Genomic DNA, 24,996 nt, shown 5'->3' with positions numbered 1-24,996 from the left:
GGGAAGGTGTGGGGAGCCCGCACTGTAGCAGTTCTGCCCCTGGAGACCGAGCCCACCTCAGGGAAGATTCAGGAGAAGAGGTGGGCTGCAGGCTCACTGTCCCCCTGGCAGGAGGTTCAGCCTTGTGACATGGGCAGGACGGAGGGGCAGAGGGGGCAGAGGGGGCGGAGGGGCGGAGGGGCGGCTCCTCCAGGATGGTGAGGGGCGGGGAGGGACCGAGGCGTCACAGGCTGCGGAGGGGTTCTTATCCCTCAGACACGGTATTTACTGGGTGCGTTCCGTGTACCTGAGAGTATAACGTGGGGATCAAATGGCCACTCAGATGGCTGATTTGGACACATATGTAGATGGTGGAGAAGGAACCAGAAGAGCAGACGTGGCTGAACTACCCCCAAGAAGCAGGAGTGGGCCCCTTCTCTCCAGACCCCTTGGACCAGGGCCAGGCAGCCTGGTGCATGGGAGGGGTGGCCATGTGGGCTCTGCCGTGGGCCCCCTCGTCACCTGCAGGAAGCCAGCGGGCAGGAGATGTGACAAGATGACCAGGGGCAGGATGATGAACCAGGAATGGAGAGCAGGCAGGCTAGGGGCCAGTAGGGTGACACCTCACGATGGTGACCCCTGGCGGGCATTGTGTCCACCTCCCCTGAGGCCCAGTGTGACAGCCGGGCCGGATGCGGGGGTGTGGATCTGCAGTATGACCAAGGTGGGGCCTGGGGTGGAGTTGAGGGACTGTTGAGGACGTGGGCCTATTTTTCATTCCTTCCGCAAATATATGCCGAGTTTCCACCGTTCGCCAGGAGTGTAAGTTCACAGTGGGCAGGTCCCTGCCCCGTGGAGCCACGGCAGCGCGGAAGTGATTACGTGGGTTGCTGAGGGCCTGGGAGAGGAGGGGCAGGATGCCGTGGTAGAGAATGGGCAGGCACTCCAGGGCAGCCCCTGCGGGGTGGGCAGCCAAGTCTTTCTGGGCAGCTGGCTCTTTAGAAAAATCCTGAAAGGTGAGGCAGCCATGCAGAGAGGCGAGAGCGTCCTGGCGGGGGGAGACGAGCCCCGGCCAGGGTGCACGAGGGCCACGGTGTCCGGCCGGCCAGTAGAGGAGCCGGCTCAGGGAGGTGGAGGTCTGGGTGGGGGCCGTGCAGCAGTGAGGGTTTACTCCCAGAACGCGCGGCGACGCGGTGCGATCCACCCGTGTGGGTACAGCAGGTGTCGCCGGCCGCGGGGCAAGTGGGTCACCAGACGGGAGTGGCAGCAGACGGTGTGGTTGGAAGGGGTGGGTGGCCGAACTGCCAGGTCTCTGGCTGGAGCAGATGCTGTGGAGGGAGGGGGCGTGCCTGGGTTCTTCAAGGTGGTGGTGGTCCTCGTGCAGAAAAGGGCCTCTCCTGAGGTTCCGATGGAGATTTGGCCCCGGGCAGCAGAGAATATGGCGGCTCTCCATCACCAGCACTATTCCTGAGGGAGGGGTTGGGGGGGCGGAGAAGCTTGGGGAGAGCAAGCGAGACTTAGTTGGGAATAGTAAGTTGAGAAAGCGTTAGAATCCAGGCGGAACTGGGAACGGGAGGTGAGCGGGGTTTGAGAGCTCAGTGGCCACGTGGCAGAGGAGATGGGCTCTGGGTGGCTTGGGCCCAGCCCTGGTTTGGGAAGCCCTGGGCTTGGGTGCAGCAGAGGAGGGGCAGTGGCCGGGACCCCAGTCTCCCAGCCAGGAAGGCCTCAGCCACCAGCTCTGTGGCCACAGCTGGGCCGCTTCCCGGGGGGGCAGGGAGCCCTCGCCCAGGAGGGAGGCCTGGGACCAGCATCTGAGGTGAGGCGGGGGGCTTCCCGAGCCCACCTCCCCCGCGCAGCACCCCTGCCCCCAGGGCCCCCCTTTTCTGCACCCGACCCTACGGGCAAAACCTACACATGTGTCCAAAAGCAAGAGAAGGAAAGGGCTGGCTTCCACGTGGAACCATGGCCACGTTTTTCTACCCGCAGAGCCAGCGGCCTGTGGTGTGGATGGGAGCTCCTTGGCCCCCCCGCCGTGGGCCGTGTGGACTGAGGTGCGGCGGGAGGGGGGGCTCGGGGTGGCGTGAAGCTGCCTGGCCCCCCGCCCTTCCCTGCTGCCACCCATTAGCAAGAGGAGCATCCGCCCCTGAAGTCACGTCGTTGGCTGTTTTGGGGCAGGAGGCAGAAGTGGCCTAGCGGTCCGGCCTGGGGACTTTCTCACGCCGGGACTTACTGAGTTACAACTGAAGACGGAGACCGAGGGCCGCAGCCCAGAGCCGGCTCTCTGCCGATCGTCCCCAGCTTGTCCGGCGTCGCTGTGGCCACGCCAGCCAGGCTGCTGTGGTCCGTGCCGGCGACGTAAGCAGGGGGCAGGTGGTGAAGAGCCGCGGTTCCTGGACGCCGCCCAGCTGTGGTAGTGCCCCGGGGAGTGGGCCAGGGTCCCACGGTTCCAGGCCAAGAGGGCCCGTCAGACCCTGGTCCCTCCATCGTTTGCATGAATAGAAGGGTGCCAGAGGACAGACTTTGCCAGAAACACAAGTATTTCTGTTTGGTTTACATCTGTTTTATACTCGTATCTGCATATTACAGACGCCTGGCCCAGGAGGAGGTGCGCACACGTCCGCTCTGTGCCCTGTTCTAGGAGTGCAGGACTCATGAACACACTGATAGTTGTGTGCCATGATGTTGGGGGGCAGGGTGGTGACAGATGCCAAGGAAAGGGACATGGGGGCTGCTGTCGGGAGCAGAGCCCTTGGAGCGGGCTTCTCGGATGAGGTGGCATCTGATGAGAATATAGCTCAGGAGCCTGTCCTGCCCAGACCCCTCGGCACCCCCACTCCCTCCCTCACCCCCTGCTGCTCCCTCTTTCTGAGCTTGTAAAGCGCCAGCCTCCACAGAATTCGCCCTCACCAAGCTTTCTATCCCGCCAGTCGAGACAGAGGAGATGGAATAGTTTTGCTCTGGAAAGACTTCTCATCTTTCCGAATAAGTAAACAAAGATATTGCTAGAGTCGGGTTTAATTAAGCCAAATCCTAACAGCCGCACAGCAGTGACAGTGCCGTTCCGGGTACGGCAGCCTTCAGGCCGTGCACCGTCTCGGGATTGGGAAACCGCTGACCTCTCTCCTCTCTCTCGGGGTGCCCAGGTACCGCCTGCCCTTCAGTCTGATGCCCGTCCAGCCCTCCAACCACCTGGAATGGAATGAGTCTATGCACTCCCTCCGGATAAGTGTGGGGGGCCTTCCGGTGCTGGCGTCCATGACCAAGGCGGCAGACCCCCGCTTCCGCCCCCGCTGGAAGGTGATCCTGCCGTCCTTTGTGGGCGCCGCCGTCCTCTGGCTGCTCTACTCCCACCGCCCGCCCCCAGGCAGGCCCCCCATACCCAACGCCCACAACTGGAAGCTCGGCCAGGCACCCGCTGACCGGTACAATGACACCTACCCCCTGTCCGCCCCCCAGAGGACGCCAGGCGGGACTCGATACCGAATTGCGGTTATTGCTGACTTGGACACGGAGTCAAGAGCCCAAGAGGAAAACACCTGGTTCAGTTACCTGAAGAAGGGCCATCTGACCCTGTCAGACAGCGGGGACAAGGTGGCCGTGGAGTGGGACAAAGGCCACGAGGTCCTCGAGTCCCACCTGGCTGAGAAGGGACGGGGCATGGAGCTCTCCGAGCTGATCGTTTTCAACGGGAGACTCTACTCTGTGGACGACCGGACAGGGGTCATCTACCAGATCGATGGCACCAAGGCCGTGCCCTGGGTGATCCTGTCCGATGGCGATGGAACCGTGGGGAAAGGTAGGTCAGGCCCTCTCCGCCTCCCGGCTTTGGCTGAGGTGTCGGGGGACAGGTTTGGGTTGACTGTCTGCCAGTCTGGTTTGTGCCCGTGTGCGGTGAACACGACCAGGAGGGACCACCGGGAAGAGCCCTGTCCCCCCTGCTTCTGGCCCCCGCCACCCCCCACCCCGAGCTGGGAGCCGAAGCCTTACGGGGCCTCGGACCAAAGCAGTTTCTAGCAGTAGGAGCTTCTTCCTAGAAGACTGGCCACAAAGCAGGCTCCTTTCCAGGACTAGTTTGAGGGCCCTGTCCACTGCTGCTCCCAGTGACCCCAGGATCGAGCCCTTTCTTCCATCTTCCAAGGTGTCTTCAGAGCACGCAGGGATGACACCCTGTGAGTGTCTTACCTTTAAAGCCATGGTGTCCAATTGCCCTCATTTTGAATGGAGACTTTATTGAAAAGGTAAACTTGCGCTGCCTGGGGCTCCTTTCTGGAAACCCAGCCGAGGGAGGGTCTGCGTAGCAGCGACCGCACTTGAGTGGGATCCGTGCTCAGAAACCAGCTGTCACCCACTGCTCTGTTGAGCCAGAAAGGAGTTACCGCTTTCAGCCCGCGGGGAGCACAGAGCTAGGAGAGGGAGCCAGAGCGGGCCAGGGCCTTCCCCGGGGGAAGGGGCCGGGAGGCGCTAGGCACCGGCGGGGGAGCTGACAAAAGCCCCGCTCTCAGGCTGGGTGTGCACCCCCTAGGAAGCTAAGCACTGCGGCCTCTCTAAGGCCGGAGCAGTGGCAGCAACTAGCTGGCCCGTGGGGCACGCCGTCTGCCAGCCCTCCCCCCCCCCCCCGCCGTGATAAAACCCCTTCCGGGCTTGCCCAAGCCTCGGGCAATTGGCAGGGAACTATCTCGGCCTGGGTTTCAGAGAAAACATTCGTTGCCCATTTCCTGCCACGGTTTGTCAGCGTTTATGGGCAGCCATTATAGTTCTGTTCTTCCCTGTTGGATCCGGAAGAGAGCGGAATAATGGGAGCCTTGGGTTGCCCTGTGGTCAGGTCATCGGAAGGGACAAAAGACTGATCAATGGAGAGGGCCTTATCTGAAAGTGACCCCAGGGGGTTGATGAGGTCCCTGAGACCACAAGGTACTCAGCGGGTCCCTCCAGAGCCACCTGCAGAGAAGCATTCTGGAGGCCACAGCTCTAGGTCCTTGGGGCCGGCCAGAAGCTGGCAGAACGTGTGGGAAAGCGGGCACAGTTTAGAACACGGGGTGCGGGGAACGGCTTTCCCACACAGCCTGGGCACCCTGCAGCCTTCAGCTGGGCTCACAGTAAGTAAACCTGCCGAGAAGTAAACACGCTGATCAGAGCCGACTAGGAGCCCCCACCAGCCCTCGTAGCTCTGGCCACTGGGGCTTCACGTCCGCTCGACGGGCGCCAGGCATGGTTGCAGAGACAGAGACCGCTCTCTGCTACGGTAACCTCTCCAGGCGCTCCCACTTGCCCGGGGTCGGGGGTATCCTGAGGTTGGGGCACACAGCTTGAGAAACAGTTTGGGGATCAGAGGAGACTGACCAGTGGCTGCTGGGCCGTTGGGAGTGGGGGAGCAGGCGAGGCACCAGCGGCAGGAGCCATTGGAATTAGTTTAGGACAGGCTGTCCCAGCAGAAGGTCCCTAGATCCAGTGGCCAAAAAGAAGGTGACAGGTCTTGGGGACAGAGGACAGGGAGAATAGCAGGCAGAGGGCCGGTGCCCCACTGCTGGCCCTCTGGGAACGGCGCCCTGAGCCAGACTGTCCCCCGCTGTCTTGTCATCGCCTCGTGTGAGGTCCAGCATGGGTGCCCTCTGATGCCCAAGGCTGCCAGACCCCCCGCGAACCCAGGGAGCAGAGGGGTGGCTGTCCTCTCAGGCGCACCCCCTCGTCTCCTTGTCCCCAGGCTTCAAAGCCGAGTGGCTGGCGGTGAAGGACGAGCATCTGTATGTGGGCGGCCTGGGCAAGGAGTGGACCACCAGCACGGGGGAAGTGGTGAACGAAAACCCGGAATGGGTGAAGGTGGTGGGCTGCAGGGGCAGCGTGGACCACGAGAACTGGGTGTCCAGCTACAATGCCCTGCGGGCCGCCGCGGGGATCCAGCCGCCAGGTAAGGGACCCGGCCCCGCCCGGGGTCATGGCAGATGCCGGTGCGCTGCGTGCGCGCTTTCTCTGGGCACAGCGGTTGGGGATTTCTGCCTGTGCGGTCTGTTCCCAGCCGCCCCCCCATCCCTTCGCTGTCCCTGACAGAGCGCCTCCTGCTGTCTCAGACCACAGCCCCTCCTGTGCCAGCTCTTCTGGCCCTTCCCTGAGGGTGGGGCCCGGTCCCCGCCCCTGACCAGGTAGAAGCAAGGTGGACCGCGTTCTGGTTCTCCCCTCGCCTCCTGGGAGAGTGTCACGGCTTGTGGGGGGGGGGGGGGGGGGGGGGGGGGGGGGCCGGGGGGGGTTGGGATGCTCGGAGCGGCCAGGCAGCTCCAGGCTTGGGGGGCATGGCGCTGGGGACGTTGCTTCGCCCCCAGATAGGAGGGTGTGCTGCCTCCTTTTCAGCCTCGAGGGAGCGTCTCCCCCCAACCGTGATCCCTTCCTCACAAATCCATCGTGCTGGCTTATCTCGCTCCCTTCCCCCGGGCTCGCTCGCTCATCGTGCTCCTTGGTTAGCAGCAAGGGAGCAGAAACGCAGACAGAACTCCCGGCCACGGGTCCCCAGGCCTGGGCGGTCTCGGTCTGGCTTTCCCGTCTTTGTCTCTCGGAGTGACCAAGGACGAGGACGGACGGAGAGCGCCACAGGAAGCAGGGAAGTCTCGATAGGACGGAGTGGTGACGCTCCCTGGCGGCCCGCCCGCCACGCACTGTCAGCAGCGTGGAAGCCCGCGCGGGGAAGGAGGCGCCGCGGGCGCACGACCACGTGGTGGAGGGTCCCGTGCACACCCTGCTCGCGGGCGGGGCGGTCTGGTGACCCCGGGGGTCTGTCGTGTGTCCCCAGGCTACCTCATTCACGAATCGGCGTGCTGGAGCGACACTCTGCAGCGGTGGTTCTTCCTGCCACGCCGCGCCAGCCACGAGCGGTACAGCGAGAAGGACGACGAGCACAAGGGCGCCAACCTGCTCCTGAGCGCCAGCCCGGACTTCGGCGACATCTCCGTCGGCCACGTGGGCGCCGTGGTCCCCACGCACGGCTTCTCTTCCTTCAAGTTCATCCCCGACACCGACGACCAGATCATCGTGGCCCTCAAGTCTGAGGAGGACGCGGGCAGGGTCGCCACCTACATCCTGGCCTTCACACTGGATGGCCGCTTCCTACTGCCGGAGACCAAGATCGGAAACGTGAAGTATGAAGGAATAGAGTTTATTTAAATTTACAAAATTCAGACCAGCAAGGCCGAGAGGTGGACGGTGTTCAGCCATCAGGACTCAAGTTTTCTAAAAACCAGAGGACTGCACTTTTCCGTGGTGTTTTGTTTTGCTTTTGTCTTTTCCTTTTCAGAGCTCAGGTGTGTGCCTGGTTCAGAGACCCTCCCCGCCCCCCCCCCAGAACAGGGAGGTCAGCCCCAGGGTGCGAGCAGCCGCAGGAGGGGGTTCCGCAGTGCGCGGTGCCGGTAAAGGGGCCGGGACAGTCCCCCTTGCGGCCACCTGTTCTGTGCACTGCCACCTGGTGGTGGGAGCTGGTCCCTGCGGGCGTCCTAATCTGGGACCAGCCCTCCCTCCTGCCCACCTCCCTTTCTCTCCTTCCCTTTGTGCTTTCGTTTAATAAATGTTTCTTGAGCTCCTACTGTGTATCCAGCACTGTCCCCCCGTGGGAACAAAACAGTGAGTCTGAAGTGGGACCTGCCCGTCGGGAACTCCCAGACCACCCCCTTTTCTTCCTTCCTGGTGAACCTCGTGCGTTAAATCCACTCCTCGAGGCGCCCGGAAAGGAATCTGTCTACACTACAGGGTGTCACAGGGCTGTGTGGGCGAAGACAGACCTCAGGGACGCATCTGCCCACAACCCACAGGAAAGGACACAAGTTTGCTCGTTTGTCCTCAGCCTCACATCAGGCAGTCTCCACTCCGTGTGGCTGACTCCACGGTTTTTCCCTTCAGGAAGCTTCTGTGGCCAGGCAACACTTGGAAGTTTTAATTATGGCGCTCGCTTTGCCAGCACGTGTACTGAGGTTTTAATTATTAACTCATTTTAATTAAACCAATTTCCTTTCTCATAGTGGAGTCACCAAATCTTATCACACAGACCAAAGTCCCATAGTTAACGAATTCATTCCCAGCAGTGGAGGAGGCTGGAATTAAGTTCTGACAGGTGGGAAGACAAGTGATTAAGCATTTAGAAGTCCTCGGTCAGAAGATAGGAGGACAGAACATTAGCAACTGTCAGAAGTTGTCTTGCCTTTAAAGACTTCCACGAGTGACGATCTTTTCCTTCCTTTACGGGCCTGCCCTGGGTCAGGGGTGCTGGGCTCTTTCCAAGAGAGGTCATGTACGAGGCCAGCCTGGCCCTGTGGCTTCTGTGCCCTGACCTTTTGTTTCTCCCTCCCCGGGGAACTTTGCAGCTTCTCCTCTGGAAACTTCACACAAATCGCTTGCTTATCTGCGTCCCTGTGGCCTCTTCGTGCTCCACGGCAAAGGCAAAGGGTTTAGGACAGGTCAGCCAGGACCAGAGCCGAGGAGGGCCCTTCCCCTGAAGCTCCCTCACCCCTCAGGGAGTTGTAGGATGCCTGATGGTCTGGGAAGGGCCATCTTTTAGGCTCGGGTGTCACTGAGGACCCCTGTCTCACAGACTTTTCCCGCTTACAGACTCTGATACCGCTGCTAGGAAGGAACCCAGGGAGGCTCCCGCTCCCACTATGAAGTATCTGGCAAAAGTATGTGACACGTTTCTCTGGAACTCGATTCCTGCTGGACGTAGGCTGGAGCAGCCAAGTGTTTTCTGACTTTGCCTGGCCGGGCTCCCTGACCCACGTCCTTGATAAACGTCACTGACGTGGAGGCCGTGTGAGTTTTTGAAACGGAAGCAAAATTAGGAAGGTTGGACTTGGGACAGTCACTAAGTCGAGACCTTTCTGATGGCACTTCAGGCCTAGGTGCCCCAAGGGGGTTTTCACAGTTAGGGATTTGGGACCGTTTTAAAGCTAGAAGTTTTCTGTTTCTGTATTTGCTGCCGTAAGCATCAGGATTGCGCTCCTTCCTACTGGAGCCATTGTTTTCTAAACAATAAAGTGCTAGAGGGGACTGTGAATGCTCTGTCTCCGGCTCTGTGTTGGCTGTTGGCCAGGGGCCTCCTGCAGGAAATGTAAGAGGGGTGGCGATTCACAAACAGGCTGGGCTCTCTCAGGGGTGCGCTCTGTCCTCTTCTGGGGCGGGGCGTCTGACAGGCCATGGGAATTGGCGGGACAGGCGCCTTCGCAGACCAGGGAAAGACTTTTCTGGAAAATGAATCATCCAGTCCCAACTTTTCCTGTGTCTGAAGGAGCCCGTTTGGTCATTGCGGTGAAGGACATGGGCTGTGAAATCACTCACAGGTTCCAGTCCTGGCCCCGACGCTTCCCAGTTGTGTGGCCTGGGACAGCACGTCTGACTTCTCGGTCCTTTGAGTCCCTCGTCTGTAAAGGGAGGATGCTGCTGTGAACAGCCCCCCGGTGCCCAGTTAGCATGCGCTCGCCCATTCTGGCTCGCCGCGTGATGGGGTGATGAGGAGGGTCCCAGCAGAGAGGTTAGGCCGATCAGGGTGCCCTTGGCGTGTCTGTGGAGCTGTGGGGATGAGCCCGTTCCCCGGGGTGCGAACCCTCAGGAGCACCCAGGAGCAGCGGATGGGGAAGGGCTGTTGGAGAAGACGGGCCTGAGCTGGCGTAGGACCCAGAGGGCGTGCTCACAGGTCCTTTTCTCTCTTCAGACCCTCCCTTGCCCTTCCCCCTCCCCGCCCTGCTCTGCGTCCCCAGAGACTGACCTGGGGGGTCCCCACGGAGGGAGGAGGAGGAGCCGAAGGTCCTCAGTTCCCTCTAGCGGGGTCGCCTCCGGCACGATCTCGCGAGAAGGGTCCCCCCTGCCCTCTCAGCCTGTGCTCCAGTGACTGCTCCCTGCCCTCGGCTTTTCCGGCCTGAGAGCGGTCCACACTCCAGGAACCACTCTACCCCTCATGATGTCCCTACCCCTGCCCACTCACACCTCGCAGGTCGTCCCTTCCTTAAAGCCTCCGTCGGTGACCCCTGTTTGGAGCCATCTGTTCCCTACTGGGAGCCTGACCATCAGATACCGCAGGGAGGTCAGGGAAGAAGGGCCGCAGAGGGTCCGTGGACTGAGCCACAGGGAGGACCCGGTGTTCTTGGCAGTCCTCCGGAGAACAGCTCCAGGAGGGCCGTGAGGGGGAAGCCGGAGGGCGTCGGCCTGAGATGGAACCGGACAAGGAGTCATCTCTTTGAGAAGCTCCAGATACCGCGGGGTCTGGGCTCACACCCTCCTCACACGCGTGGTGACTGTGGCCTGCTGGCTGCTCTCTGTGTTCAGGGTATAATTCATCAGCAAAAGGAGAGCTCCCAAGCACCGTCTTGGAACGGAGTGAAAACAAGTGAGATTAATCTCTTCCCAAGCGTGAATCCTGTCCTGTGCACTTTAAATTGGTGAGTTTCAAGGTAAATCGTACCTTAATAAAATTGTGTAAAAGATGCGACTCAAAAGCCTTCACGCCAAGAAAATTCCAAGGCCACGTGGTCTTACTGGTGAATTGGCCCAAAGATTTAAGGAAGAAACAATACCGAGCCAACACAAAACCTTCCATGATTTGGGAAATCGAGAACACGTCCTGACTGGTTTTCTGAGGGCTCCACTATCCTGATACCAAAACCAGACACATCTTTTACAAGAAACGACAGATACAGACCAGCATCCCTCATGAACAGAGACGCAGAAGTCTTTGATGAAAATCTAGCCAGTTGAATCCAGCTGTATATCAAAGCGGAAGTAATTCACGAGAGAGGGTGTTTTATTCCAGGAAGGCAAGGTTGGTTCAATAGTCAAAACGTAACATAATCCACCACGTTGCCCGAGTAAAAAAGGAAAAATCCTATAATTGTCTCAAAAGACACAGAAAAAGGTTTGGACAAAATTCAACACCTGTTCATGATTTTAAAACAAACAAAACTAGGGGCGCCTGGGTGGCGCAATCGGTTAAGCGTCCGACTTCAGCCAGGTCACGATCTCGCGGTCCATGAGTTCGAGCCCTGCATCGGGCTCTGGGCTGATGGCTCAGAGCCTGGAGCCTGTTTCTGATTCTGTGTCTCCCTCTCTCTCTCTGCTCCTCCCCCGTTCATGCTCTGTCTCTCTCTGTCCCAAAAATAAATAAACGTTGAAAAAAAAATAAAAAAAAAAATAAAACAAACAAAACTCTTAGCAAACCAGGCATAAGAGGAACGTCGCTCATCACTTGATAAAGGGCACTTGCCGTAAACCTACAGCGAGCATCATACTTTGTGCTGAAAGACCGAAGGTCTTCCCCCCCCCGGGCCCGGGGGGGGGGGGGGGGGGGGAGGAATGTCCCCCCAACAACCTAATTTCTTATGTTGCAGCCATTTTAAACCAAAACTCGCACAGAGGTTGCAAAACTAGCACGGTGCCTTCGCGCAGCCTTCTCCGGTGCTAACAGCTTCCGGTTTTCACGAGTGTAAGCGCAGTGATCAGACACGGGAAACTGACCTTGGTTTCCTCACTTTTATTCACAATCATCCAATGGGGTGTCCCAGAGCGTGCAACTGGGCAAGGAAAAGAAAGTAAAAGAGAGTAAAACTATCTTTATTTGCCAGAGACAAGATCAACGGGGCGGGAAAGCGTAAGAAGCCTTCAGCAAACAGCTACCAAAACTGAAGAGTTGAGCTTAGCAGAGCTGAAGGACAGATGGCACACGTGCAGAAATTCACTTGTTTCTGTGTAGCTGACGTGAACAACGGGAAACCCTGTGTAGTAGTTAAAACCTGGGAATGACCCAAATGTCCATCGGTGCACGTAAACGCTTACGCAAGTTGTAGTCTGTCCCCGTGGGGCACGACTATTCAGGAAAAAAGTCAGCCGAGAGCTGGTATTCGCATGTGGCACGAATGAGTCCCAAAAGCCTCGTGCTAAGTAAAGGCGGCCAGATGCAGAACATCACACGTTGTACGTTTCTGTTTCTGTGAAATTCTAGGACACGCAGAACACATCGGTAGTTGCCAGGGATGGGGGCTGGCGGAGGGGACTGACCGCAGAGGGGCATAAGGAACGTTTGAGGATGATGAAAATGTTCTGTAGATTATGGTCATGGTTGCCATTTGCACACCCCTGTCAAAACTCATTAATGCTTTTTAATGAGTGCATTTTAATGTACGTAAATTATATCTCAAGAGAGCAGGGGGGAGGGGCAGAGGGCGAGAGACCGACTCTAAAGCAGGGTCCACGCTCAGCGTGGAGCCCCACGTAGGGCTCGATCCCACGACCCCGGGATCGTGACCTGAGCTGAACTCAAGAGTTGGACGCGCAGCCGGCTGAGCCATCGAGGCGTCCGTCCTGAGCCAATTTTTTTAAAAAAAGAAAAAGTGGGGGCTTGAATCCCAGCTCCTTCCCTTCTTGCCGCACAGCCGGGCACGTTTTGCCTCTCTCGCCTCTGTTTTCTCATCTGCAAAGGGAACCCCCTTTGCAGATACCACCCACGGGGGTTTGGGTAGCAAGTGGGCCGAGATCTGTGCGAAAGGTCCGTGGTAGACCCCAGCAGGAGCCTCTGGGGCCAGTTCCTGCGCTCGGCGTGCAGGTGGGGGAGACGCAGGAAAGAATACCCTATGAGCCGGCCAAGGGTCCTCGCCTCCGAAAACCCCCACCCAGGCCTCCCCCTGCCGCGTTGGCAGTGGCTTCCTGGTGACAGCAGCCGGACCGTCGTCTGCGGTGCCCGGGGCTTTCCGTCCTACCGGCACGGAGTCCCTCCTCACCGGACCCGGCCCTCTCAAGCTCGGTTCCGCCTGGAGGGCCCCGGGGGAGCCCACACCCGCACTCGGATTCCATGCAGAGGCCTTGGGCTCACACCTTCCTTGCCCGAACACGAAGGACTTTCCAGGACTGTGGGGCTAAAGATTCAGCAACTTGAGTTGGAAACCGCGCCACCGTGAAAATGAGGCCAAGGAAACCTCGGTGAGAATGGAGGGGGGCGGCGGGCGGGGGGAGCTCTCACCCCCAGCCCTGGTTGACCACCGCAGACCCAGCAGGAAGAGACTGCGTCACTGTCCCCCCTGGAGGAAGGAGGGTTTCTTCCTCCCCGCGCCGCAGCTCAGCCACTGGGAAGCCACCTTACGCCACCTCCCAGTGTCCCCCAGGGGCCTTTCTGTTTATAACAGCCCCTCCCTTTCCTCTAAAACTGAGCCCCTTCTTCCTTGCCCGGTGGAGTTGCCGGCGGCTTTGCCGTAGCCTGCTTGCTCCGGGTAGCAACTCTTAGCTCTTCGTCAACAAACTGGTTTTTGGTGGTAAGATAGCTGGCAGTTTTATGTTTAAGGGTAACGCCACCACCACCTCCCAAAGGACTTCCTTCGTACTCTCTTCCCGACGGGCGGCTTGTGTGGGCAAAAATCGTGGACACTGTGAGAAGGGGGGCTCCTGGGGGTTCTGCACCAACGAAGCTGAAGCTCCTTCGTCTGGATGGGATTTTAAAACTCACCGCGGTCTCTCCTGCCAGCGCTGTTTCCAGATGCTTCTCCCCCTGGATATCTGGTTTCTCTGGAGGGAGCTGGAGGAGCCACGCAGCTCCCTGAAACCTCACCTCGTGGGCAAACAGCCATTCAGGGCTTGACCTCGGCGCGCCTTCCTGGGATCGCAGTGCCAGGGAACCCGTGTGTCTCAGCCCTGGCCGCCACGGCAGCCACCTGGAGGGCTTTACATTGCCGATGCCTGTCCCCACCCCGGAGATCGTGACAGAGTGGGCCTGCACACCAGGAGTTTGTAAAACTCCCAGGTGACTGTCATGTGCAGACCAGGCTGCGAGCCACTAGGCTGGGGAGACCTGGGGACATTCCAAGGGACAAATCATCCAGAACCGTGGCATGCAGGTGACAAAAACAAAAGAGGGTGTTCGTTGCCTCATTTAACCGCGAATCCCAGGGCGTGACCTTGGCAGCTGGACCCAGGGGCTCGGACCACAGCCTCGAGACCTACTGCCTCCAGGTCTAGGCTCCACACACACCCCCCCCACCCACCCTCAGCTGGGCTCTCCCTGGGACATCCGCAGCCTCCGAGCACACGCACCCTACAGGGACCCTCCCTGAGGCCGAAGCTGACCCCCACTGGGCCGGCCGCCCTCATGGCCTGTCTCTGACACCATCCCTGTGGCAAGGGGCCTGCAGGGCCCTGAGCTGCCAGGTCTGGGTCAGACTCCGGGGGAGCCCGGGCCCCCAGACAGCCTGGGAGTGGGAGCCGGTGCCTTCCCGAGGGAAAACTGCAGTGCCGCTTTCTGTTGGGGGGGGTGGGGAGGGGCGGAGAGACGGCTGGGGGGGGCGGGGCTCCGCAATTTACACCCGCCCTGCAGGGGTGAGACGCCGGGAGAACAGCCCTTAGCCGGGGTGGGTGGTGTGCCCCCTGGAGGTCACTTGCTGGCTGCGTACTTGGCCGTGCTGTCTCGCGCCTCCGAGCCCCCCTCGCCTGTCCGGGGATGACTCCGTGCGGCCTCGCGGAGGGCCTGTCAGTGAGGTCAGGCTTGCCGCACTCTCAGCGCTGGGTGACGCTCGGTGAGCGGCCGTCCCGGCCACGTGCCAGACCCAGGATACGGCCCGGAGCGTTCAGCGCGAGCCCAGGCCACACTGGCAGGTGCGGCCCCAGCCTGTCTGTTCCCACCCCCTGCTCGTCTTCCCGGCTCCCCCGCCCCCCCCCCCCCCCCTCCCTCCCGCCACCGCCGCCCTCCCCCAGCGCCAGCCCTTGGGGCCAGTCCAGCTTGGAAGGTTGTTTACAATCAAGCCTAGCTGCCGCCGCGGGCAGGCCGCCTCGCTCCGCTTACCAAGTCAGTTAGACTGCCCCCGTGAGGTCCAACATCTGCAGCCAGAGCTGAGAGGAGGGAGGGGACCAGGGAGCCTCGGGCCGGCAGCCAGTCCCAGAAGAGACCCAGGTCAGGTGGTCTCTAGAAATCGAAACTCCACTGTTTTCTGTGGCGTTTCCTGGGACCAGCATGCCCCGCTTCACACTGGGTTTTCTGGGTTGAAGAGGGGATCCTGCAGCAGGTAGGGAAGACGATCCAGGGCAGCCATCAGTAGTGGCCTCAGGTAAGCTCATGCCTCTTGTTCTCAGGAGGGTGTCCCTCTCACTGCCCAATGTGATCTGGTGGGTACAGTCTCCCTGTGTGTACCCAGCTGGGATCTGGTGCTCTCCCTCAGCCCAGAAACCGTCATTACCGCTCCCAGATCCACAGGGTCTCTATGTACAGTTGTCCAAGTGGCTCACTGCACGAGGACAAAGGGCAAACAGGCTTGGAATTCAGCCCAGTGCCCTCTCACCAGTTGGTGTATTCCAGCCCAGGCCTATACCTATCCCAAGAAAGAGCATCTTTTTTCTAATTTGCAAAGGTCAGGCAGCCTTATCCCAATTTCCCATGTGAGGGAGCCAGGCTACAGCAGGTGGCCGTGACCACCCCAAGGGCAGCCATATTTGCATACCACGTCCCAGGTGCTTGATTGGCCACTGTTAATGCACAACTGGGGTGCTGCCTCAGGGTCACCAGCCCTGAACTCGTAGGGGCGCCCACAACGGCGGCCTCTTTGCCCACTTGCTGGGCCCGGGAGCGGCGCGGGGCCACGGGATTGTCACCGAGCCAGAGAGACGATGACTGGTTCCCCCACAGCCGGGGCCTGGCGGGCAGAGGCAGGTGAGGGGCAGAGGCTGGGATTAAGGCGAAAACCGAGCCCCAAGAATTGCAGAGAAGCAAGGACTCCAGGCGGACGTTGGAAGAGCTGCGCCCCCCAGGCTGGCTGTGTAGTCTCGGTGGCCCGAGCCTCTCCGCGCCTGCGTCTTGGGGACACTAACCTCAGAGGTGGCAGCACCAGGTCCACCGCTCAGCATCTCGCCCCCAGCCTGCTCCCCCGGCCCCCGTCTCGTCCGCACCCCCGCCCCCACCCCACCCCCACCCCCACCCAGCTGCAGCCAGTCCCAGGCCTCAGCCCTGACTCCCCCTCCCAGCCACTGTCTCTGGCCCTGTCTGTCGCTCCTGCCTGGATTTCTGAGGACCTCCCGGCGTGTCCCCTCCCTTCGGGGGCCCACAGAGAGCTCTCAGGCACGCCCACAGGAGTCCAGCTGCCAAAAGTAAAGCCCGACCTTCAGCAAGGCCCACCAGGCCTCTGGGGATCTGGGCCCTGCACCCTCTACAGCCTTGCCCAGGGCCTGGTTTTCGGAGATGGGCTTTAGTGCCCGCTGTCCTGCTGCTTAGAGACCTCCACCAGTTCCCCCCACCCTTCGTCTGGGCAAGTCTCACTCCCTCCTTACGTGCCGAGGACCACCCCTCGGGGGAGGGGTTCCCGCTGCGGGGGGGGGGGGGGGGCACCTGTCACACTCACAGCTGAGAGCAGGGACACCACACGTAGGGTCTGAAGGATCCTGGTCCCAAGGGCTGCCCAGCTCTGCCGTCTGACTCTTCCACTTCCTTCCACCGCAGGACGGGGGCCTCCCAGGAGAGCCATGGCCCTCCCACGACTCCTCTGGATGTGGCTGCTGGTTGCAGGGACCCAAGGTGAGCTGGGCCCCAGGAATGCCCAAAGCGGCCATCTGAGGGGCCGCTGCTCCGCCTTCTGTGGGGCTGACCCCTCCTTGCGGAAAGTCTAGGCAATGTTCTGCCTGGGTCTCCGGGGTCAGCCCGGGTCTTCTCTCCTGCCTGGAGCCCTGGTGATCCCCAGTGACGGTGGCTTATAGGTTCTGGGGGGACACCAAGGGATTCTCCGTTTCATCCAGTGGGACCCGGAGGGACTGAGCACTGGGAGCCCATCACACAGGCCGAATGCTGGGGGTTGGGGGAGGCGGGTCACGAATCAGTGCCCTGTGGACCCAGTCAGACTTCAGAGTTCTGGATGCCTGTCTTCAGAAGTGTTCTCAGGAGGCCCTTCCTTGTCCTGGTGACCCCACGGAGGCCTGCTGCACCCCCAACTGAGAACTACCCTTTGACATGGCACCCAGCTCCTGCCTGACCCTGTCCCAGAACAGCCCCACTTTCTCTCTGCACCTGGCGTTTCCTGCCAATGTTTCTGGGGGGGTTGCTGGGCCTGCCACTCCTGGACTCCCCCCCCCCCACCCTCCTAGGGGTCCATGCTGTAGTGCACAGGCAGCATCCCCGAGCCCCAGACGCCCTCAGGTGGGGTCACATAGGCCCCTCCTCCTCCATTCTGCCCCCCGGGGTCCCCCCTCCCCCGTTCTCAGGCTTTAGGGTCCCAGCTGCCCCTCCTGCCCCTTCTCTACCAACAGAGGAAGGACTCAGACCTCAAAGATAAGAGGCGTTTTACCTCCTGGGGGGGGGGGGGCATGTCCTCTACTCCTCCCCTACAGGTGAACCCCTCGACGATGGATGGAGGGCTTTAAAGTTCGTTGCACAGCAGGCACCCCGCCCTGGGGGGAACTGACAAGTGGTCCTCGGGGGGGCAGGGCCCCCAGATAGGGAGGGAGGTGGGCCTTCCTCCCTGCTAACCTTTCTGTTCCCTCGGGGACCCTGTAGGTGTGAAAGATGGGGACGTGCGCCTGGCCGACGGGGACAGCACCAATGAGGGCCGCGTGGAGATCTTCTACAGAGGCCAGTGGGGGACGGTGTGTGACAACCTATGGGACCTGACGGACGCCAGCGTCGTCTGCCGGGCCCTGGGCTTTGAGAACGCCACCAAGGCTCTGGGCAGAGCCGCCTTCGGGCCAGGTAGGCCTGCTGATCCCCAGGTCCCAGAGCTGGGACCGGCTGCCGGAGAAGGGCCGGGCCTCCCCACTCAGCTTTGGCCAACACTTAAAGCAGGGCTAACACCCGAGCTGGCCAGGGGCACTCACTGGCCTTGCCAGCAGCCAGTCCCTCAGGCCCTGGGAACCATACCTTCCTGAACCATCCCCCCCCACCCCCCGGGGGGGGGGCACGTCTGTGCACAGGACCGTTTCCACTGACGCAGGGCCCGTGATTCTGAAGAAAGGGAAATAATCCAACTATCCAGAGGCGGGGGTCGGGTAGAGATGATGGCTAGTTTGTGGCGCCACCGGAATAACCCCGAACCCGCACTCGGATCGCCGCCAGGTCACACCTGGGGACAGACCCCGCAGGGCAGCGTGAGGGACGAGGGGCCGCCGGCATGGAGCGGGAGGGCTGCCCGGGGCTCCCGTCGCCGCAGTAAACGCAACTGGCCTCTGCGGTCGGCAGTTCTGGGGGAGCAGCAGCCCTGTCCACGCCCCGCCCCACCCCCACCCCCCGCGGAGGGCGCCAGCACCCCCAGCCCCGCCCTTGTGTTCCTGCAGGCGCGGGCCCTATCATGCTGGACGAGGTGGAGTGCACGGGGACAGAGTCGTCTCTGGCCGAGTGCAAGTCCCTGGGCTGGCTGAGGAGCAACTGCAGGCACAATCAGGACGCCGGCGTGATCTGCACCAACGGTGGGCCCCGCGCGCCGCACGCCCGCCCTCGCCCTCCCCTGCACCGCCCGCACCCTCCCTGCGCACCGCAGGCCCTGCCCCGCCCTGCCCCCGCCGCATGCCTGTCCCGGAGGGAGGGCGCGGGAGAGCCTCTAGAGCAGCAGCACGCCCCAAGCTATCCCCCGTTCCCCACGGCCCTTCGCCCCCTTCGCCGGGCTGCTCAGAAATGCTCCCTTTAACCGGGTCCTTGGGCAAGAGCCGCCTGCCCCCTGCACGGGACACCTGCGTGCTGCAGGCTTGCGTCTCAAAGCCTTTTACTTTCCTTAGTCCTCCGTCGGCGACACGGAAGGAGCGCCCGCGTGCCTGGCCGGCAAGCCCTAAACCCTGCCCCCGTGGCTCCCGCCCCTCTGGCCTCCCTTCCCCCTCCCCCTGCACCAGCAGGCGGGCTGGCCTCTCTGGGCCACTCGGATTCCTATCTTTCTTCTTCTTCCTGGGCTTCGCACGGGGCCTGGGGACCTGGGCAGCCCCCCCAGGCTTGGGGACGGAGCATTTACACAGTGATAGAGCCACCCGTGGAGGGCTCCCTGGGAGCGGGGCGCGGGGGGGGGGGCGCGGACGGGCAGGGAGCCGGTGGTGACCGTGGGGGCGGAGGAATGAGGGGCTGGACCCGCCTGGCTGACTTGTGACCCATTTGTGAAAAAGAAAGAACAGGTGGGATTTTTGTTCCCAGTTAGGCTTTGGGGGTGTCGGGGCAGGGGAGCATCACCCCCGGCACCACCTGGGGGGGGCTTCAAGTGGCTTCTCTAGGCCCCTGTTCCCTGAAGGAGGCTGCTAGGGATCCCATGGCTCTGAACTGAGTTTCTGTAAGACTCTCCCTCCTCAGACGGTCCAGCCAGGGAAAGGGTCTGGGTTTTAGAAGGCACCACCTGGGTGACTGCTTGAGCAGCTGGGATTTTAAAGGGGGGGGGCGGGGGCGCTGGACTCGGGGGAGGTGCTGCCCGAATGTGGGGGAGCAGAGGAGCTAACTGGGGTGTCCCACGGGGGTGGGGAGGCTCTGCACCACAGAGGGGACGGCACCCCTGTCTCCCCCGGAGCCTTCCTGAGTAGATAAGGCGAGGAGGAGGCCGAGTCCAGGGGGCAGAAGTGTTCTTGGGTGACGGCCCCTGGCCCTTCTTGCTAACAGTGTGCTCCCCTCCGCCCCTTTTAGAAACCCTCGGTGCCCACACCCTTGACCTGTCGGATGAGCTCCCTGCGGCTCTCGAGTGGATCTTTGACAGCCAGAGGGGCTGTGACCTGTCCATCAGGGTGAGGGTAAAGGACGACGAGGAGGAGGGCCTAGACGTGTGCGGCCACAGGCTGATCCTGTCAACCAACCCCGAGGCCGAGGCCCTGTGGAAGGAGCCTGGCCCCACCGTCACCATGGAGGTGGATGCAGAGTGCCTGCCTGTCGTCAGAGACTTTATCAGGTGACCATCCTCGGGACGGGGGTACCAGGGCCTGGGCAGGGTCCCCAGGGCGCTCCCACCTCCCTCCGGCGGCAAACCTCAGGGGCTATGGCACCGACCTCACGGGTGCTTCCGCAAGCACGTGCGTGGGCACGACACAACACACACTCACACCCGCGTGTGCCCCCACATACCCGCATGGTCTTAAACAGGCACACCCACACCCTCACGTGGACACACGTGTGCTTGCACACGCTCAGGCTCACAGTTGTGTGCGTTCCACCCTCTTGCGTGCACACGCACACTCTTGTGCGCACACACAGTTGCGCACTCTACACTCACACACACACACACACACACACACACACAAATACCGACTTTCACAAAACACTGTATAAAAAAATCTCCCAGCAGTCGCCGCCGTTAGAAGAGGCATCAAACCCTCTGTGGGTCACAAGTCCACCGGGTCCAAGACCCGGACCGGTTTGGTGAGAGGTCGCTGGAGGGGCCTGGGGCAGAGCTGGGAAGGGGTCCCGCACAGCAGAGGCCGCCGGTCTGGGCCACGGCCTCCGCGGAGGCCCAGTCGTGCGTGTGTTCGAGGAGGAGTCGGGTGGTCCAGAAGCACGCACACCTGTCTCTGAGGTCACGTGAGGTCACGGCCCAAGATTTGCAAGAAACTTAAACGTAGTTCCGAACTCACCCTCCTCCCCGTCTCGCTCTGACCTTGCTTGTGTGGAAGGTGGAGCGCTTGTGACCCCAGACCCGTCGGAGTCTCCCCCGCCCGTGAGCCGGCGCCCCAGCTGGGGACACGGAGACACCAGGGGCCCGCCTCTCCGGGTCCTGGGCCGACCCTCCCGCCAGGCCGCCCTGCCGGGGCCCCCAGGGGCTTGTGCTCCGAAAGCATTTAGAAAGAGCTGCTCCTTCTCCTTCCCCGGACCTAAAGCTCTATGTAGCTGCGAGCGACACTGAAGAGAAAATAACCAATGTTGGCAATTAAGACAGACTGAAACGGTTTCTTTCCGGCTGCCCTGTGCTGCCCCGCCCCCCGCAATGGGACCCTCTCTATGAGAACCAGGCAGGCGCCCTTCCCCCCCACACTGCTGCCCTGTGCCCCCCCCCCCCCCGCCCCCCCCGGGGGGGACCATCTCTACGATCCATTCGAGAACCAGGCAGGCACCCTTCCCCGGCTTCCCAGGCCCAGCTGGAATCACACCCTTGGTCAGAGCTCAGGATTCTGGAGCAGTGGTGATGCCCCCTGTCTCTTTCCTTCTCTGTCTTTTCCCTTTTCTCTCCGTCTCTGTCTCTGTGCCCTCGCCAAAGGCAGAAAGGCTACCGCGAGCTGGATGCCCCTGGCCGCCGGACCCCGTCCGGCCCCGGGAAGGGCTCAGGAGACCTGATCCCCATCGAGGGCAGAGACTCCCCCCATTCCTCTGCCCGGGGCCCCCTGATGCCCGGGGCCTCCTCACCCGTTCCCATGGTTTCTGAGGGTCGCCGACGCTCCCCGTCCTTGTTCGAGTCTGCCTCTCAGGGGCAGGCCGAGGGACGACTGGGACCCCCCTCCTCACACCGGGGCCCACCTGAGGCTGAGGTGGGCAGTGACCGGCGGCCTGGGAACCTCCCGCTCCGGCCTGAAATGAGAATTGGGAGGGGTGGTAGCCACAGTCCCTCCCCCCTTGTGCCAACGCACCTGCGGGGCCTGCCACCAAAGAGGCCGTGCTCGGGAGGTGTGCGCCCCAGTGCCCTGCCACCGCCCCAGGGCGAGGCTTCAGTGATTCGGGCAGATACCCAGCTGGTGGGTGGCCGGCCAGCGGGAAGATGCCCTCTTCCCCCTGCGAGTTCCTGTCGCCAGCAGGAATCACACATTAGGCTTCGAGAGTAGCGAGTGCAGGAAGGGACGAGGAGGGGAAGGTCCGCGTCTGCCACCGTCACTGGGCACAGGGTCTCCTCCCAAGGGACCCCACCCGCCCCATCCCAGGAGAGGACGGCAGGCCTAGCCCGGCATTGCCCTCTAGGCAGACCCCTTCCACACCTGTTCTCACCCAGCACAGCGGGTCCTGGTGGCACCCCGAGTCACAGAGCCAATCATAGATTGGGTGCCACCGGCATGGGCTCCCCATCAGCAGGGGAAGCAGACAGGGAGCAACCAGGGGTGATGCCCGTGTCACGGGGGCAGGAGACGGGTGCTGGGGACAGAGGGGCACTGACAGGCACCCAGCAAGGGACCGAAGGGGCCCTGGCCCGGGCTGTGACGGCAGGAAGGAAGGGGTAGTGTAGTGCTGATGCCCGAGGTGGCCAGCAGGTCCTGGTGCCCAGGACACCAGAGGGTGATGACCGTGACGGCGGAGGCAGAGCACAGAGGCTGCTGGTGCTGCCTCCGTCGCAGGTGAGGGACGGAGCGTCGTGCTTGGCGACCCTGGGATCCGCCCGCTTGTCAGATCTGAGCAGATGTGAGATTGGACTGTGGATTGGCCCGAAAGATAAATCCGTGGGGCACCGAACGCCTCTCGAAACGGGGCACCGCCGGGGGTGTCTGTGGGTCGGCGGCAAACACGGGATAGATGGTGATGTCAGAGAGGCAGGCCCGGCACACGCCCGGCCCCCTGTTGTCCCGCAGGGGCAGGGGTGCCCGGCTGGTCAGCGCTCGCTCCCCTCCCCAGGTACTTCTACTCCCGAAGGTTGGACGTCTCCCTGACGTCGGTGAAGTGCTTCCACAAGCTCGCCTCCGCCTACGGGGCCTGGCGGCTGCAGAGTTTCTGCGCGAGCCTCTTTGCCATCCTCCTCCCCGAGGACGCCTCCTTCCAGACGCCCCTGGACCTCTATGCCTATGCACTGGCCACCCGGGACCCCATGCTGGAGGAGCTCTGCGTGCGGTTCCTGGCCTGGAACTTCGAGGCCCTGATGCAGGCCGAGGCCTGGCCGAGCGTCCCCACGGCCCTGCTGCGAGTCCTGCTCTCCAGGAGCGACCTGGCCGTGCGCAGCGAGCTGGCCCTGCTGATGGCCGTGGACGCGTGGAGCCGGGAGAAGCAGCCCTCCCACGGGGAGGTGGAAGGCCTTCTGGACGAGATCCGGTTCCCCATGATGCTGCCCGAGACCCTGTTCGAACTGCAGTTTAACCTGTCCCTGTACCGGGGTCACGAGGCACTCTTCCAGAAGAAGACTCTGCAGGCACTGGAGTTCCACACCGTGCCCTTCCGGCTGCTGGCCCAGTACAGAGGCCTGAACCTCAGCGACGACGCCTACCAGCCCCGGCTGTATACCTCGCCCACCTGGAGTGCCAACATCTCGGGCGATTCCCAGGCCTCGTCCGGCTACCCGGATGTTCCAAACTGGTCCTTCCAGACCCCACAGCACCCCAGCTTCCTGTTCCAGAGCAAGCTCGTCTCCTGGTCGCTCCTGTACCTTCCCACCGTCCAGAGCTGCTGGGACTACCAGTTCTCGTGCACCGCGGACGAGGTCCCCCTCCTGGGCCTCTCCAAGTCCACCTACTCGGATCCCACCATCGGCTACCAAAGCCAGGCTCTGATGCTCTGCGAGGGGCGCTTCGTGGCCGACGTCACCGACTTCCTGGGACAGAAGGCCCCGATCCCCGACGCCCTGGGCACCAACAGCTCCAGGAGCGCCTCCCTCTTCCCCTGCCCGGAAGGGTCCTTCACCAGCTTCCAAGCGGTCATCCGCCCCTTCTACCTGACCAACTCCTCCGACGTGAACTAGGCGCAAGCGAGCGCCGAGAGGCCAGGCGCCTCCCAGTCCGCCCCAGGCTTGCCGTTGCTGGCCGCCTCCTGTCTGCAGCCACCCGCCACACCGGCCACCAGAGGGCCCTCGCGCTTTCACTGATGTCTCTGAGCTCAGAGAAAGTACTGGAAGGTTTCAACTAACGTTCACCACCCTGCACAGAAGTCCCAGTTCCACCCCCACCGCCCGGCTGGTTTCCAGGTCCAGAAGCAGCAGGACCTGGGAGGGGCAGCGGCTGGACTTTCCACCCGGCCTTTCCCTTTCCCGGTCGGGTCCCGTGCCGTCCCTCGTCCGAGATCATTAAAATTGCACTGATGGCCCAGTTCCCGCGTTGGTGCCCAGAGTCACGCGTCCATTCTGCGCTCGGACGTTGGGTGTGCTGGGTCCTGGGGCTCAGAATGAGCAGACACAGCCCCTGTCCTCGTGAAGCTGCGACCCGCGCGGTGGGGTGGGCGGGGCGAGTAGACACCCCCGGCGTCATCGCAGTGGGGACGGCAGGTGATGGAAAGCAGAGGGTGCGCAGGGCGGCGGGCTGTGGAGAAACGAGGGCCCGGGACATATGGAAAATGGGGGCGGGGGGCGGTGAGCCCCGGGGAGAAGGAGCGGCGCCCGGCGACCCCGTGCCTCCGCGACCCCTCGCGCATGCGCACAGGGATGCGGCCGCGGATTCTCCTCGCAGCCGGGCTCCTGGGAATTGGAAACCACCGTCATGCACGTCAGCGAGGGGCCAGAGCCCCGATAAAGGACCCCCACGACGGGGTGGGCGGGACAGAAAGACGTGCTGGAGCGACCCTGGGCCACCCACGCAGTCTAAGTGAGGGCAGGGGACTGAGCCTGGGGTCCCATGGGGACTTACCCTGGGTTCGGGGTGCTCAACCCCTCCCTCCCCCCGCCGAAAGCGGGGCAGGAACTCTGAACTGTCCCTGCTGCTGTGTGATATGCGCTCCAGGCCAGGGTCCCCGGAAACACGCGGTTGGCCGAGCCCAGGCCGCGTGCTCGCAGATCTTGGCCAGGGTCTGAACCGCAGCATCTGGGCTGCTCCGGCCTCGGGAAGGGGAGGCGCCCACGGGAGGGAGGGTCAGACGCGGGACAGGCCGGAAGGCAGCAGGCCCGACGCACCCTGCGCCCCCGCCCCCGCCCCCGCCGAGACAGAGAGCCTCCCGCCCGGCCCAGGCACAGCTTCGCCTTCCCGAGGGGTCCCCAGCTCCAGGCCCGCGGTCTTGGCCACGTCGGTGGCCGTGCCTGGACGTTTTACAAACGTTAGCGTTTCGTTTCTACCGCGCGCTGACTAGCAGCAGCTCCTGTGTCGGGCTCAAACGCAGGTAGAGGTCGACGGGAAGGAAAGGTCGGTGGAAGTAAGCACTGAGTCCCAGAGGTGGCCCCGGGGACCACCAGCTTCCACAGCGGTGTTCTTCTCTGGCTCTGGGAGAACCACCTGCCGGCCTCGAGCTCCGCGTGCACCGAGGACCGGAGGGCGGTTATC

General features: G+C 62.2%; 1 protein-coding gene across 4 annotated transcripts in view; it reads left to right on the top strand.

Moving 5' to 3' along the window:
- The window catches only part of CANT1 (calcium activated nucleotidase 1), a 30,543-nt gene extending 6,707 nt beyond the window's left edge, over positions 1-23,836 (top strand). The window contains exons 2-8 of one of the 4 annotated variants that reach the window (XM_040456567.1): positions 3,123-3,775; positions 5,681-5,884; positions 16,406-16,480; positions 17,453-17,644; positions 18,226-18,357; positions 19,544-19,802; positions 22,439-23,836. In XM_040456567.1, coding sequence (XP_040312501.1) covers positions 3,145-3,775; positions 5,681-5,884; positions 16,406-16,480; positions 17,453-17,644; positions 18,226-18,357; positions 19,544-19,802; positions 22,439-23,492 — 2,547 coding nt within the window. In that variant the 5' untranslated portion in view covers positions 3,123-3,144 and the 3' untranslated portion in view covers positions 23,493-23,836. Of the gene's footprint in view, positions 1-3,122; positions 3,776-5,680; positions 5,885-6,757; positions 9,005-13,617; positions 13,821-14,893; positions 15,024-16,405; positions 16,481-17,452; positions 17,645-18,225; positions 18,358-19,543; positions 19,803-22,438 lie in introns of those variants that run through there. The other 3 variants (XM_040456568.1, XM_040456569.1, XM_040456570.1) reach the window with 3 other exon arrangements.
- Positions 23,837-24,996: the final 1,160 nt, after the last annotated feature.

The sequence above is a fragment of the Herpailurus yagouaroundi genome, unplaced genomic scaffold, assembly GCF_014898765.1.
Source record: "Herpailurus yagouaroundi ecotype Mexico unplaced genomic scaffold, PumYag 217, whole genome shotgun sequence".
Classification (NCBI taxonomy): domain Eukaryota; kingdom Metazoa; phylum Chordata; class Mammalia; order Carnivora; family Felidae; genus Herpailurus; species Herpailurus yagouaroundi.
Note: the sequence above shows the minus strand (reverse complement) of the source record. Positions and strands in the feature narration are given on the sequence as shown.